The sequence below is a fragment of the Gasterosteus aculeatus genome, chromosome 4 (assembly GCF_964276395.1).
Source record: "Gasterosteus aculeatus chromosome 4, fGasAcu3.hap1.1, whole genome shotgun sequence".
Classification (NCBI taxonomy): Eukaryota; Metazoa; Chordata; class Actinopteri; order Perciformes; family Gasterosteidae; genus Gasterosteus; species Gasterosteus aculeatus.
The window spans coordinates 20,782,441-20,797,117 of NC_135691.1; the positions used below are offsets into that span (position 1 = coordinate 20,782,441).

Genomic DNA, 14,677 nt, shown 5'->3' on the forward strand with positions numbered 1-14,677 from the left:
TAAAAATACCTTGAGTCAGACACCTGTCTTGACGAGACATCAAGGCAGTAAGACAGCTAGCTTACTGTTAAGAGTTTTCAGACACAGCAGGTACCTCCACTGTACAGTAACCACGCCCATCTCCCACTCATGTCAGCTCAAAATTGATACATTGAGCTTTTCTCCAACGATGATCTGTCAGTTTGTTAATGACTAGCAGCTTGTCTTATCAATAATATATTTATCCCAGTAATATCATCAAAACTTGTGCTCAAATGCAGTAGTGTGGCCTCAATAGCCCCGCTGTAGTGTGATAAGATGCCCAACTTGCGCTTTTTGATGGACCCCGAAAGCCGCGAATAATCGAGGTGATGGTGTACTTTTGTGTGGACATACATACATCCTACTCTCACTGCTGTAAAAAGTTAGTCTACTGTATACAAATAAACTTATTAAAATGAACATGGCTTCAGTTTGGTAATGAATAGGCTAGGTAATGACAAAGACGTTCCAAAACAACACAACGTTTTATGTTTACGTTTATGTTTCTGGCAGACAGAAACATGTTCCCAACCAGCTGCATCCAGGGTCCAGCGGAGCTAGGCCGTGCATAGTTTGTTCTCAACTAAATTTAAGTTCTATGTTATATACTTTTGCAAAGAAATGTTGGCACATTGATTTTTTTTTCTCCAAAATTCCCGTGGAAACCTCCGCCCCTTTGCAACCCTACTTAACCCCATTGAGAGTCTTTGGCATGTGCTGGAGAAGGCTTTTTGCTACCATCATCAATACAAGATCTTTGTGAGAAATGAATGCAACACTGGATGGAAATAAATCTTGTGACATTGCAGAAGCTTATCAAAAACAATGCCACAGCGAATGCATGCTGTAATCAAATCTAAAGGCGGTCCAACGAAATATTAGTGTGACCCTTTTTTTTGGCCAGGCAGTCTGTAATGCTCATTGCGACAGTTATATACTATAAAATTAGGGTGGAAATCTAAACTTGCAATCACAAACTATTATTTTAAATGAATTGTTGGACATACCTACCTTCAAGTTCTAGGAGGAAATGCTTAATTACAGGAAAGTTGCGTAATTACACTGCGGCCATCAAGGTAAAAAACAGACTAATTCCATTAATTTAACTGGCTCGTTGACATGAGTGCACGTCTGGCCGTTTTAATTTGCACTGAGGATCTCGCCATCACCTGACTCTGCCCCTGCCTTTGTCCCTGAGGTTCTTCAGGTGTGGCCCTTGCAATCAGGGACAGGAGATGTCGTGCAGCCTCTGTGGCTTCAGGTGCATCGTACTGGAAAGGGATTTTTAGATGTATGAACATGGTAAAAGGGCCTTACAGTGTACTGCACAGGCTGTGTAATGTTTAATCATTTAATCAAAAATAACAAGAAAATGATTAATAACTTTTGCCTCACCTTACCTACATGATACCACTGACTAAGCGAACATATCTATACAGTTAGTAGAGATTCCTCCTTGGGGACCAACATTGGCCCACATGAAAGTGGGGCTTCATGTCAACACAGCAGCCCTCCATGTCGTTCTCAATAAAACACGCCGCGACACTAACAACAAAGCAAAACAAAGTAAAGCGCTGCTGCCAATACAAACTCAGATCGCAAAAGTTTTTGGATCCGAGACCAAAAATTTTTGAAATATTTTTACTTACAAACTTTAGACATTTTCTCTCGAAATAATTTTTGGGGTTTGCATAATAAAGACACAAATCTACCTTCATAAAAAAGGCATGTCATATGTTGTGAAAAAATTCTCATCTTATTTTGCTTTACATCTTGATTTTAAAGTTGTAATATTCAGAGACAATGGGACATTTTTTGAAAAATAAAATATTTCAACAGGACGAAAATTTTTCAGAATAATAAATATGAGAAAACAGTTGCGGATTGCTTATATGATTTAGTTATCCAGGAACTTCCCTCAGCCCTTACATGGCATGCCCACAGACAAGCACACCTAAAAAGGACTATTATCCTTTAAACTGAATTACCATTCAAATGGAATTATTGATTGTTTTCACTAAATAAGTAATAACATTTTCACCCATACACAGTCATAATTCTGCAGAACATCCTTTGATACAGATCTCAACATACTTTAATGTACACAACACCGTTTTTTGTTGAAGATATAATGCTCTGTATCGTTTAATACCTTCCATCAAAGAAGAAGAACTTTCCCTTGCCATTCTTCTCTCCGTGGGCAAAGTGTCCTTCAAAACGATCACTGGATGAATAGGTCACAGTGCAGAACCCATGGAGCTGATCGTCTTCATCCAATGGACCTAAACCATAATGCAACTGTTAGTATTCTGAAAGTCTGTCTAAATACATACAGACAAACCTTAGGTCACAGGGGGTGGGGGGTACTGATCAGACACCCACACACATAAATAAAGGCGTCTCGACCACGGATGAATTCTCTCAATTGGGAATTTACTTTGGACAGAAATAAACTAATAGAGACTCCATAAAGGATGTAGTTAGCAGACCAATCGTAGCCTTGCGGGCTGCAGGAGGCAGCATAAACTAGGCTTAACGGTGGTAATAGTTTATGGTGGTTACATCTGATGGTGGTTGTCCCTGCAGTGTTGCTGCCGTACACCTGGCTTAATACTCTCAATATTTTAGTCATTTATGTTGTATGAATTGAACGTATTTTGCATCTTTCACGTTCTTCATTTTGTACACATAACTATCTATTGTAGCCTGATAGTGGGATCCCTCCTCTGCAGTTATCCTTAGGGTTTCTTCTTTTCTTTTCTTTTTAAATTGTCAGTGCCACCTGAGAAACGTGTGACAAAGTGTAACATTGATTCTTTTAGCTTTGCATTAGTCTCTATCAACTCTTAACTCTGAAATATCTGACAGCAAATACTCTCAAGCTTCCCTCATTTTAGCATTTCTACAAATATTTTTCTGAACCCACAATAGACATGAAAAGGTTGCACAGGTCACGGGCCACATACATTGTGTACATGATATAAGGAAAATCTTAAAATAGTGAGCTGGAGGCTTTTAGAAATCCGGGGCAGCAATTGCTTGAGGTTTGTTAATCAAACATGTCTTTGAGAGAAAGTATTGATCATATTGGTGGCTTTCAGCAGAACCCAATATAACAGCTAATATTGCAGGAGGTGCGAACCGAAGGTAAATGGTATTACGCAGTTTTTATTTATCCACTTCTCCGAACTGAAACGACTGTATTTGGGGAAAATACATCGGGATCGAACCGTTCACGTCGGTACGTGAGATCCAAAGTATCAAAAGCAAAACCGTAATCCGAGCTCACGTGGGGCTAGCCGGGAAACTTCCATGTGAGCATTCGGGTTCACATGCCGCGCCTCGTCAGAGGGAACCAGCAGCGGGACGCTGCTACCACACAGGCCGCCCTGACGAGCACGTGGGCGGACTTCCGAAGTAAATAAAGCCCGTGGCGCCGTAAAGTGAGCGGGCGGGCCCAGCGACGGAGTCCGCGGAAGGAGACCCACGGAAGGCTGGATCGTAACGTCATATCAATCGAGACATATCGTGCACACTGTAATTCGTGGCTTCCCGCGGAACGCAGTGAGAGGAAGACGTTTCTCACCTTCCACGACCTCCTCCACGGTTTCATCCTCGCTGTCCATGAGAGCTGCTGCGCACCCTCCGCGCCGCGGCGACGACTGCCTCTCCTGCCGCTATCGTGGCGTGATTAGCGCGAAGAGACACCGGGTCGCTCTTCCTGTCCGGACTTCTTCCCCTGACTCTCAAGATAACGTTCAGAACGGACGGAAATTGACACAAGCTATCAATATGATCTCGCGGGAATGCAGTCATTGTTAAATACTTATATTTAGTGATGATTGGCTTTTGTTGTGGCAGGGTAGGTGTGGTCGTTAAATATTCATTGAGCTGATGGCAGGTTCCTGAGGCTCAGTAGAGCCCTCCTCTCTTGTACTGTACTGAACACTGTTGTTTCCAGTCAAAGGTTCCTTGAAAAAGAATAACGGGCGTAGAGCAAATCTTTACAAAAACATCCGTTTAGATGCTCCCCTTTGTTCACCAGCAAACGGAAAAAGCTGCCCACAGAGACTGATTTAAACTAAAACAAAGAAAAGAAAGAGACAATTCATTGCTGAGGCACAGCTATGTATTCATGTAGTTTCAAGATGGTTCAGTGGAATAATCGTGGGCCAGACAACATGTATCAATATTAAGGACCAGAAAGCTAACCTGTAAAAACTGTGATGGAAAATTATATTCACGTGTGCGTCTCTTGTGGTTAAAATAAAGAATATAACAGAAGTTGTGTTTTGTATGACTATTATAATTCACCATAATTGTGCGAAAGTCCTTTTTCTCCTCAAAATAAGAGCTATACAAAAACCGGAGGAGATTGACACAATATGTAATTCTGGTGGTTCTATTTCATCCTTACTGACCGCCAGAGGCAGTGCTGCACACAGGATTATCTCGCTCATGGGCAGGTCGAGTCTTTATACCTGAGGTCACTGGCTGTTTCTCAAAGTCGCCGGGCTGCATCCTTAAGGACGCATTTGTCGACCGCATACGTCACTTCCGCTGCGACTCGGCTGCGACTTGCCTGTCCCAATCTGTTGGCTCCTTCGAACGCGCTCGAGAGACGCGCCCTCCAAGAGCCGGAGGGCACATCTGAGGATTAAAGGCTGGCGCATGCTTCTGCGTCTGCGTCTTTATGGACCGTTGCGTCGACGCGCTTCATGGTTCTAAAAGTCTTGCGTGTGTTGCAGAGCAATTCACCTCCAGAACAACAGGTGGAGTAACGTGTTTTGTTGAAGACGACCTAGAGAGTCACGTCTTTGTGTGTGGAAGTTGTTGGTTTATTTATTTATCATAGACTTTATTGCCCCGTGCATCGCAACTGTTGCTTTTCATCGTGGACACATTTGTCCCGTGTTTTCCTCCACAACTTTGTTCCCCTCGAACCGACGTTTACAGAGATCTCCCTCCATGAATCAGAGGCCATCCGTGCGTCCTTATAGTCCGCCAATGACGGCTTGTATAAGCGGCCATATTTACGCATTTCTTCCGACAAAAGCTCTTCAATCTGATCCGTTCTCTCCGTCGCTCTAAAAACGCACAATCATAAATTAGGCTTTGATGTTGACGCTGGTGATCCGACAGCGCGGAAGCGGTTCACTTTTAAATGTAATAAGTAATAGAATTCCCTCAAATACCTACCAATAGAAATGTTATATTATAATATATAACATCATATCTTAGTTTATCAAATCACTATTACGTGACGTGACGTTGGTAACCAATGTCATGTGACGGTTTTACATATAGTTTATACTTCATATTATGGACAGAACTGGATCAAAGTGAGCACATGTAGACTAGTTATGAACCTGAAATATCACTTTCTAAGTCAGTGATACAGAATAAATACACAAAAAAATGCTTTTTTTGTTTTGTGGTGTGATTATAAACTAACGTTACATTTAGTTGTGTTTTATGTTGCCAGGAGGAAGCAGCATCAAGCTGAAGAACGATGTGTGTGTGTGTGTGTGTTGACATAAAGCCACTGTAGCGTGGACATAGTCTGTAATATTTTACAGTTGAAATAGCTTGTGTCCTATTACAAGAAAAAAAGAAAAAGCCCTTGCATATGTGGCTGAGTGGCTCCGCTCACTTCTATCTCTCCATTTTTGGGGTGTTCTAAATCAGGTGGCTTTCCATCTATGCTCCCCCTCCCACTGTGTCACCAAGCTGTCGTTTTGATCACAGGGCGGGGCCGCTAAGAGTATATGAATGAGCGGATCATCCACTACAGGTGTGTCTTCCTACCTCCTCTCGGGGTAGACTTTGGCGTCAGCAGTGTGGCGTGGCTGTTGCGGGGTCCAGTGAGGCTCAACTTGTCAGGTCGTGGTGGTTTTAGACTTTTAGGTAAGTTTCTGGCAATGTTGGTTATAGTTCGGCATTGTTAGCTGATTGGTGGTAGCTGAAGCCCTCTGTTTGCGATAGTCAGCCGGTTGTCTGGCTGAAGGTTGCGGCTGAGGGAGCGTGGCTGCCGCATTGTGTGTGTGTGGCGTCCCATGTGCTGCACAGACCATGTGTGGTGTCTCTCCATTCCGCGTCATCGACCGCATCTGCTCGTCTGCCGACTGAGGTTGGTGTGTGTGTGTGGGCCGGCCTCTTGGCCAATATTGCGTTGCTAATGGTTGCTTTTCTTTTGGTTTTGATGAACCGGAGCTGTTGGTGCCACTGGTAGGAGTGCCTGGCTGATCCCGGTGGTGGCGGTTCCCTTCATTTTTCTGTAGTGCACCTCAGTAGTTGGTGTGTTTTTGTTTTGTTTTTGTTGGGCGAGGGAAAGCAGGTGTTTTTCCGGTTGGACAACACCTCTGCTGTGTTTTGACGACAATATCAGGGGGCAACAGATTTGCGGAACTGATTACGCTGATCTGTGTGCCTTCTTGCCTGACTAGCCTTCGAGCAATAACCCAGCCAGGAGTGGCTACTGCATCCAGAGGTGATGCCGACCCACTGCCCCCACCGGTTCTCCCTGACTGAGAGGACTACCGCTCCGGGTCAAGATGCTCTGGCTCACACGTGGCCAGAGGATCCTCTTTAGGCCTTTGCCTCCGATGTGTGTGTGTTTTTTTTTTTTTACAACGAAAGGAACCTCTTGTTGCAGCTGAAAGGCCGGGTTTGGCATCTCAATCCCTGCCGCCTTCCACTATGGACCTGGCCACGAGAAGACCCGACTGGGTGCTAGGTGGTTGCATAAAATCGGTCAGACTATTCTGAATCCGAGGGCGCAGTGTACCCGCCTGAGACATGCCGTTCTGAACAGGACCCCGGTGCAAGGCCCGTGCCTGCTGTACTTGAGTTTCAACAGTTCCTCCTCTATAAGGGCCAGTCTCCCTCTACCCTTGGAGTACAGGCGGCCCCATTTCGGGGCAAGACAAAAAGTCTTGGCTACAAAACTTATCCATTTGAAAATGCTCCAAACACAACAACTCCAACAAGCACTAGTTGGAAAATTTTACAAAATGTTGCACATTCCGGCGCATTTGTACAAACATCGGTCGTAGCTAGAAGCCAACAATGAAAAACGCTATGTCAAATCACTATTGCCTCAGTGCGCGTATCGCTTTAAGAAAGCCACGTGACCGATACAGCTGCTGTTTTGCCTATCACCGAGGCGCCAAACTGTCAACGGGATGCATCTCTTCCGGCTGTCCCTACCATTTTTGTGCACACCACCCTCATCTGTGCCATGTGAGCGTGTGTTCTCTAAAGCTGGAGAACTTGCGTTAAAGAAACGTAATCATAACTTGTAATATACAAAATACAATAACTTAAATTATATTATTGTAGGCTACATACTACGTCATTAAATCATGTCAGTTGAGCCTGTCAACTAGGTTGCCTGTAATGATTTCTAAGATCCAGCAGGTGTCAGTATCGAGCAACACCGTGACATAGTACTGACACAGTATCAATACAGTTTGTGCCGCAATGTTTCATGAGGCCTCATCTACCCAGCACTATAAATCATAAATATTCCGTACCTTTGCTGTTCTCAATGAAGACATGAATTTATTCCTGTTTTTTCCGAATGCAATACGACAATCAGGTCAAAAATAGTCAAGCAGGTACATCAGCCAACGCACAAATGTGACTTCACAATCCGGCGGGAACTGGATGTCAGATCCTCCTCTTTATCCTGTAGTTGATTGCTGATCAGGAGCAGGTGTGTTTGCCACTGGCACTGCAACTCCACCAACAGGACTCACAAGGAGGGGTTTGTGACATTTACGCTCTACATGTTTGGACTGATTGGCTGGCGCTCTTCTCCACGTTGGGTTTACTCGGATCCAATATGCCCCGATGTTTAAAAAGAGGGGTTGAACTTCCAAAATCGACCTCCCACAACCTTAGATCTCAGAAAATCAGGATTCCAGCAAATGTTGTGAGAACTGTACTAAGGCCTCTCCAGATGGTGTTTAGTTCACTCTATCAATGCAAAAACATTGAACAAATACTGTCCAAACACTGGTCTATGACAGTTTTCAGATGGTATCTCAATTTTGTTATAGGGGTTGGATTTCCTGTAAGTGATTTGTTTTCAGGCGATTCTCAAAAAAAATCAGTGTGCCATATTAATTTATTTCTTAACCAATAATCGCAATTTACACATCAGAACATACAGACCACCTGTCTGTATTCCTCTTTATCCAGACAGAAAAAATGTCTAGATAGACAAAAGCTCCATAATTTTGCCCCTTTTTATCATGAGTATGCCATTGATAGTTTTTAGCTTGGTATCTCAATTTTCTTATAGGGGTTGGATTCCCTGTAAGTGATACTTCACCATTGTACACAATGCAACTGCGCAACTAGTGGAGGCGGCCAGGTGCTCAGTGTTGCCAGATTGGAAATGTTCACCATTTCCAGCAACAGTGAGTGTACCAAAGGCTCAAAATGGTTGTATTTGGAGGATAATTATCTTGTATCTGGCAACATTTAGATCGGTCGACCAATAACTGTTCTTTCTACAGTCAGAGCTCGCGCAAGAAGGTGGAACGTAAGGGAGACACCCTTTACAACACTTAAGGGCGGAATAACTAGTTTGTGAAAGGCCCAGAGAAACACAAATATCCGACAAAGCAAAATCATGTCAATGTAAGTCGCTTTGGATAGAAGCGTCAGCTAAATGACCTGTAACATATAACATTATTGTATTGTAACGGACTGTCTCATGGTTAGTGTTTTGCGTTTGAGATGTCTCAAACTCTAGCCGTTTTGGCTCTATGGTAACAGTATTTCCCTTCAGTGTTACCATAGAGCCAAAATGGCTAGAGTTTTCTAGGCTGGATGAGACAGTCTGTTACAGTTGTCTTCTCAAAACACATCTGCAATAATAAACTTCATTGCCGGGTTCTCAAGCTCACAAACAAAAGGGGAAATGCAGTTGGGATGTCACATACATCATCCAGGACAATCCGTTGCTCAATAACTGCCGATGCCTTTTGTTGTTTGAGTTGAGCGGCCCGTTCCGACGTCTTCAACAACTAAGTATTGAGTTTAAGTTTAACTCCCTTGACACCTCTGGGTCTGTCTACAACAAAACAAGCATTAAGAGATTGTTTTCTTCCCATTCTGTGACAATACAATTTAAAAGTCAAAATACATTTTTGGTCTACCAGAACGAGAGAAGTTGTTTGGCTGAATCCTTCTAGATGTCCCCAACTGGGCTTCCAATTTTGTTTGCGATCCTTCAGTTTCTGAGATTGCAGTGAGAAAAGGTTGTGATCTTGTTGTGTTTACAGGGTTCTCATTTCCCCTCCAGTTTTTCATTCTTTTACTCAAAATTAAAGTTACCGCCAATAATGGATTATTACAGTAGGTTTTTTGGTGCAATTTACGATCTTAATCAGATCAGTTTATGCGACAACTCGAAGCTGCGCAGGCACAAATGGACTTGAGACGCTGGAAAGGAGAAAACATAAGGCCTGCCGACATTCGGGAGGACAATTAACCATTAATGATCCACAGAAAATATCGTAACAATCCAGCTACGGAGAAAGGGGCAAAAAAGTGTTTTTGACATTTCTTTATACCCAAATGAGAGACCCCAAAAATATCAAATCTTTCAACAGTCCTGATATGCATGTAAAATTTAACAACTTTTGGAATATGATAAAGCCCCCAAAAAGAACTATGAGAGAATAATAATAATAATAGGTTCCTCTACGAGTAGTTGTAGCGAGGACCCTAAAAGTTTCTTGAAACACAATAGGTTCCTCTATGACTAGTTGTAGCGAGGACCCTAACTATAAAAGAGGAGGCATTTTTCAAATAAATTTACTGTACCTCTCGCAGAAGAAGAAATTCAACATGCCAAAGACAATGATGCTGCACTTCTAAACTGCCATTATTGAGTTCATCCTCTTCTCCTTCATAATCGTCTTGTACGCTGCAGCCACAACCAAGGACATGGGCAGGCTGCAGCGTGTCATCCGCTCTGCAGAGAGGGTGATTGGCTGCAATCTGCCGTCCCTCCAGGACTTGTTCGCTTCTAGGTTCCTAAAGTGTGCTAAAATGATTGTAGCCGACCCCTCTCACCCCAGACAAAACCTGTTTGTGCCTCTTCCATCTGGCAGGAGGCTGAGGTCCATCAGGACTAAGACCTCCCGCAACACAAACAGTTTCTTCCCGTCGGCAGTCGGGCCCATCAACAGAGCCCGGTCCCCCACTGACTGACTCAGACATTCCACTTTCTTTCCCACTCCACACTTCGCTTTTAGGACCTTAAAGCGAACTAGAAAGACAAAGAGGAAAGACTAAATTGGACATTTTTTGGGTGAGAAAGGACAACCAATGGGAGAACTGTCCGATCCGGCATGTGGCACAAACGTGGTAGGCAGAGGCAGAACTCAAATGCAGAGTTGACAACAAAAGGTACTTTTAATAAATCCAAATCAAACTGCCGAGGGGCAAAACGCAGACCGGGACCAGGCAAGACACTCACGCAGAACATACAGGCAGGACATTCAATGACGCGACAAGGGACAAAAGACACACAGGGCTTAAATACACTGGGGAGGTGTAAGTGATCGGATACTGGTGGAAACAATCTGGGACACAGCAGACAATCGCATGGGGTGACAGGACAAGACAGGAAGTGAAGTTAACCCAGGGACATAAGAGGCAGAAAACTACAAAATAAAACGGTAAACAAACCCCAAACCGAGACAGTATGGCTGGCAAATCTGTCCTTTTTGGTGGACATAACGAAGCATCTGAATGCGCTGAATGTAAATCTTCAAGGAAAAGATGCAGTGTTGTTACACTCACATAAAGGCATTTGGAACCAAACTGCAACTTTTCCAGAGTCCCAAAAAGAGCCCTGCACCTCGCACTTCTCAGCTTTGAAAGGGGTTATTGACAGTTTCACAGGACAACATCGGTGAGTTATGCAACAGCTTTCGCATCTCTTTCTGTGGAATTTAACGTTTTCGTGACTTTGCAGTTATTAAAAAGAACATGTTGCTTTTTCGCATTTTAAAGTAATACTACTAGTACTGTGACTGTGACAATTATTTATGTTTTCCCAACAAACATGAAATGTAAAAGCATTTGATATTGTAACGGCTGTGACTGATTGTAGCCGGGTGTTACGGCTACTGCAAGGAAGATATTAATAACCACAGAGCTTTGTTGACCGCAGAAGTGAATGAGAACTGGATGGTGAGTGGATCAGAGGGGGTGTAATGTAGATGAATAAAGAAGCGGAATAGTGACAGTCGTTATCGTTGAAGATGGATGAGGAGGTGGAAGATCGCTGGGACACACACTGCGGCCTGGTGAGAGTTGAGTAGCGGGATGACGACGTGAACCAGGAGGACGAAGGAGACGATGGAGACATGGGTAGGCAGATAACACGCTATACCGAATCGGATTAGGTAAGCGGTGCATCGAAGAGAGTCCTTACTCAAAAACGAGACCAGACAAAGTGACTGTGTGAGGATCGTGCTTCTGTGCTGCAGTTTAATGCTCCAGTGGGAAGAATGAACAGAAACAGGTCTGTCTATTATGGGTTAAATGCTTTACTTTTGCTGTCCACTTTTCTCCTTTTGGAGAGCACCATTTGTTCCTCATTTTTCTCATCTGTCCCTTTCTCATTTTCTCCATCTCACTTGTCTTTTCCTCAAATTTCTTTTTCTTACTTACCATCTTGTCTGTCTGCAGTATTGAGACAATATCATCCTCCCTGGAATGCAAAGACTAGATTGGCTGAGTGGTATCACGTGGGATGGTTTACCTCGGCTGTAATTGGTTTGTGCTTTAAGCCACAACCGTAAACCAAAGCTGTGCCCGTCGAAAAGTGCACTGTCACGTTTAAATCACAGTCTTTCTTTAACTTTTGGTTCTGGACCCAGAAGCCAAGTTAGTGATCTCTGGTTTAAATACACCAGGACGGTGCAGCTGATTGGACAGAGGAGGAAACAATCAGGAACACAGCAGACAGAAGGGAAGACACACCAGGGCAGGAAGTAATGTTAACTCGAGGAGACGAGAGACTGGTAAATACCAAATAAGACAGGAAAGAAACTCAGACCTTGACACGAGATAGCCATTGAACTGTTTTTCCTTTCATTAGTTGAGAGCACAGGAAACTGGCCGCTAAAACTCCATAAGGTTAATCGTGGCGTAATAAATAATAAATCTCCTTTGGTAATGATTAAACTATATAGTCTGACACATTTTGCTGGTGCACCTCAATACAGAGTGGGGTCTTCCCGAGAGGAAATTTCACATGCAGCACACGCTGGAGTTGTATAATAGTTTTTTTATTAATATTTTATCAGTTTTGTTTAGGAAATTAAATCAGTTATCTGGGGATTATTCTATTCATATGTGTTTTAATAGTAGTTGTTATAGCTGTTTCTTCAGATCCAATCCGTCACTGTTAATCAATACCTTGACCAGTGATATTGTTCATTGTATCATTTTGAGACTTTGATCCACAGTTTGATAATTGGTCCCTAATCCCAGGACGGTTCTTTATTGGTAACATATGTTAATAACCCTATGGATATTAATACTTTTATTCACATCAATGATTTAGTTTTCATACTTGGTAATAACCAAATGCGCTCCTGACAAATCCCAACACCTTGCTTTATGTGCTTTAAATGTGCCCTTAAGATCCTCCACTGTCCTATCTTATCTGCCCAGCATCATGGCAGGTTATTATAAAAGTTCAGAGATAGTCACGTAATTGATAATATCCCCCAAAAGATTATTGATGTATGGAAGGGGGTCTACAATGGTCCAACAAATTCTTTCAACCAGGACTGTACAATGATACTAAATCGATGATTTAGTTTTCATACTTGGTAATAACCAAACTAACTCCTGCTGTAATGTTTCCCAAAAACAGTACTATTTTTTCATGTATCAGCCTTAGGTTCATTGATAGAAACAGCTTCTAATTTATATTTAGAATTAGAAAAGCTAAAAGGTATTTCAACAATATCCATTTCAATAAACATATTTCTTGGTTATTGACTTATCTCAACACTTCGACAACGCTGGAACTCCCCAAGCAGGTCTACTTAATCATTGAGAAGGGGAATCCTCAGATTCCACATCATCTACGTGAGTTACAGAAAGCACAGCAGAGAAGTATTTGTGGTTGCCACTCAAAAAGATAATAAGATAAGCTGCATTCCTTCATGCTCGTTTCAACTTCTATAGTTTCAAATAACATTAAAGAACAAAATATGTTGATCTAAACATGGAGCATTTACCTCACAGTTATGCCCCTAAAAGCAATTTGTCGGAGATGCCAATGCAATACTCCTCGCAATTTTAGTGTATCTAGCAATAAATGCGTACCTACAAAGAAGATACTAATAAGTGCACAAGTTCTATCAATCTGTGAGAAAGAGACTCCTAAAGAGAAAGAATGAACTGTGAATTTTCAAGGAATTTTCCCCTTCAGAGGCAGTCTGGGGGAAAAGTGTAAGCTGTTCAGAACTATACTATTTGTCACGGCAGAGCGATAAAACAACCCACTTCCTTTACTCAATATGATGGTTATCTAAGCCATCATATTGTTGCTGGCCACACACATTCCTTTTAACCTTTACATTAGTCAGCCTTTCATAGCTGAGTAATAAAGACATTTTTTCAATGTTCATACATACCATTTTTGAGGCTGAGTTTAAAAAAGCGACTTAGTAACTGCTTTCAAAAAGTGTATTTCATCTACATTTTAAAGGACCCATTGCCCGAAAATGTTAATAATCCCATTTAATCCTAGTGAACTACTTATTGAGTTCCGGTTTGCCATGATTTAAAGGGGCAATTTTTATAGCACATTTTAACAACAAGGCCATTCAAAGGGATTCACATGAAACCATTAAAATCATCCAAACATGAAGCAAGGCGATTTTAAAACAGTTAAGAACATTGATTTAAACATGTCATTAAAAACATACAAATGACAATATTAAAAAGGAAATCTAGAATAAAATTTGCAGTGTAGTTTAAAAGTACCAAAGTGCAGAAATGCTCAATTAAACGGCCGAGAAGTAATTTAGTCACTTTTGGACATTTTATCAATCACGATGCCACGCTCCTCTCAGTTGATGACACACCCCTGCGCCAGACCAGAGCCAAAAGTCTGAATGTAAAAAGAAACGATCTGAAAGTGAAAAAAATTTATGAAAGTGCGAAATAAATATATATACATATATATATATATATATATATATACATATATATATATATATATATATGTATATATATGTATATATATACATATATATATATATATATGTATATATATATATGTATATATATGTATATATATACATATATATATATATATGTATATATATATATGTATATATATACATATATATATATATATATATGTATATATATATATATGTATATATAAAACGCAAATAAGTTTTTTTATATATATATCAAACAATATATTTAAGTGAAGATTGAAAGTGAATATATATTTATTAAAAAACATGAGAACTGAGTGCAAACTACATTCAACCCCAAAATACTTTCTGCCCACTTAGTCTTATTTTGATTATTTCGGGTTCAGATTTGCTTTTAAAATGATTTGTTTTGATGTCAGAGAAGACTTCTTTCATTTCTA

General features: G+C 41.5%; 1 protein-coding gene across 4 annotated transcripts in view; it reads right to left on the reverse strand.

Annotated features, from left to right (window-relative positions):
• Nucleotides 1-4,098, reverse strand: part of LOC120817395 (histone-lysine N-methyltransferase SETD7) — a 28,519-nt gene extending 24,421 nt beyond the window's left edge. For all 4 annotated transcript variants that reach the window (XM_040173580.2, XM_040173581.2, XM_078100975.1 and 1 more), the window contains exons 1-2: nucleotides 3,608-4,098; nucleotides 2,174-2,303 (exon numbers count right to left, since the gene is read on the reverse strand). In XM_040173580.2, coding sequence (XP_040029514.1) covers nucleotides 2,174-2,303; nucleotides 3,608-3,647 — 170 coding nt within the window. In that variant the 5' untranslated portion in view covers nucleotides 3,648-4,098. The remainder of the gene's footprint in view (nucleotides 1-2,173; nucleotides 2,304-3,607) is intronic.
• Between the last annotated feature and the right edge of the window lie 10,579 nt (nucleotides 4,099-14,677).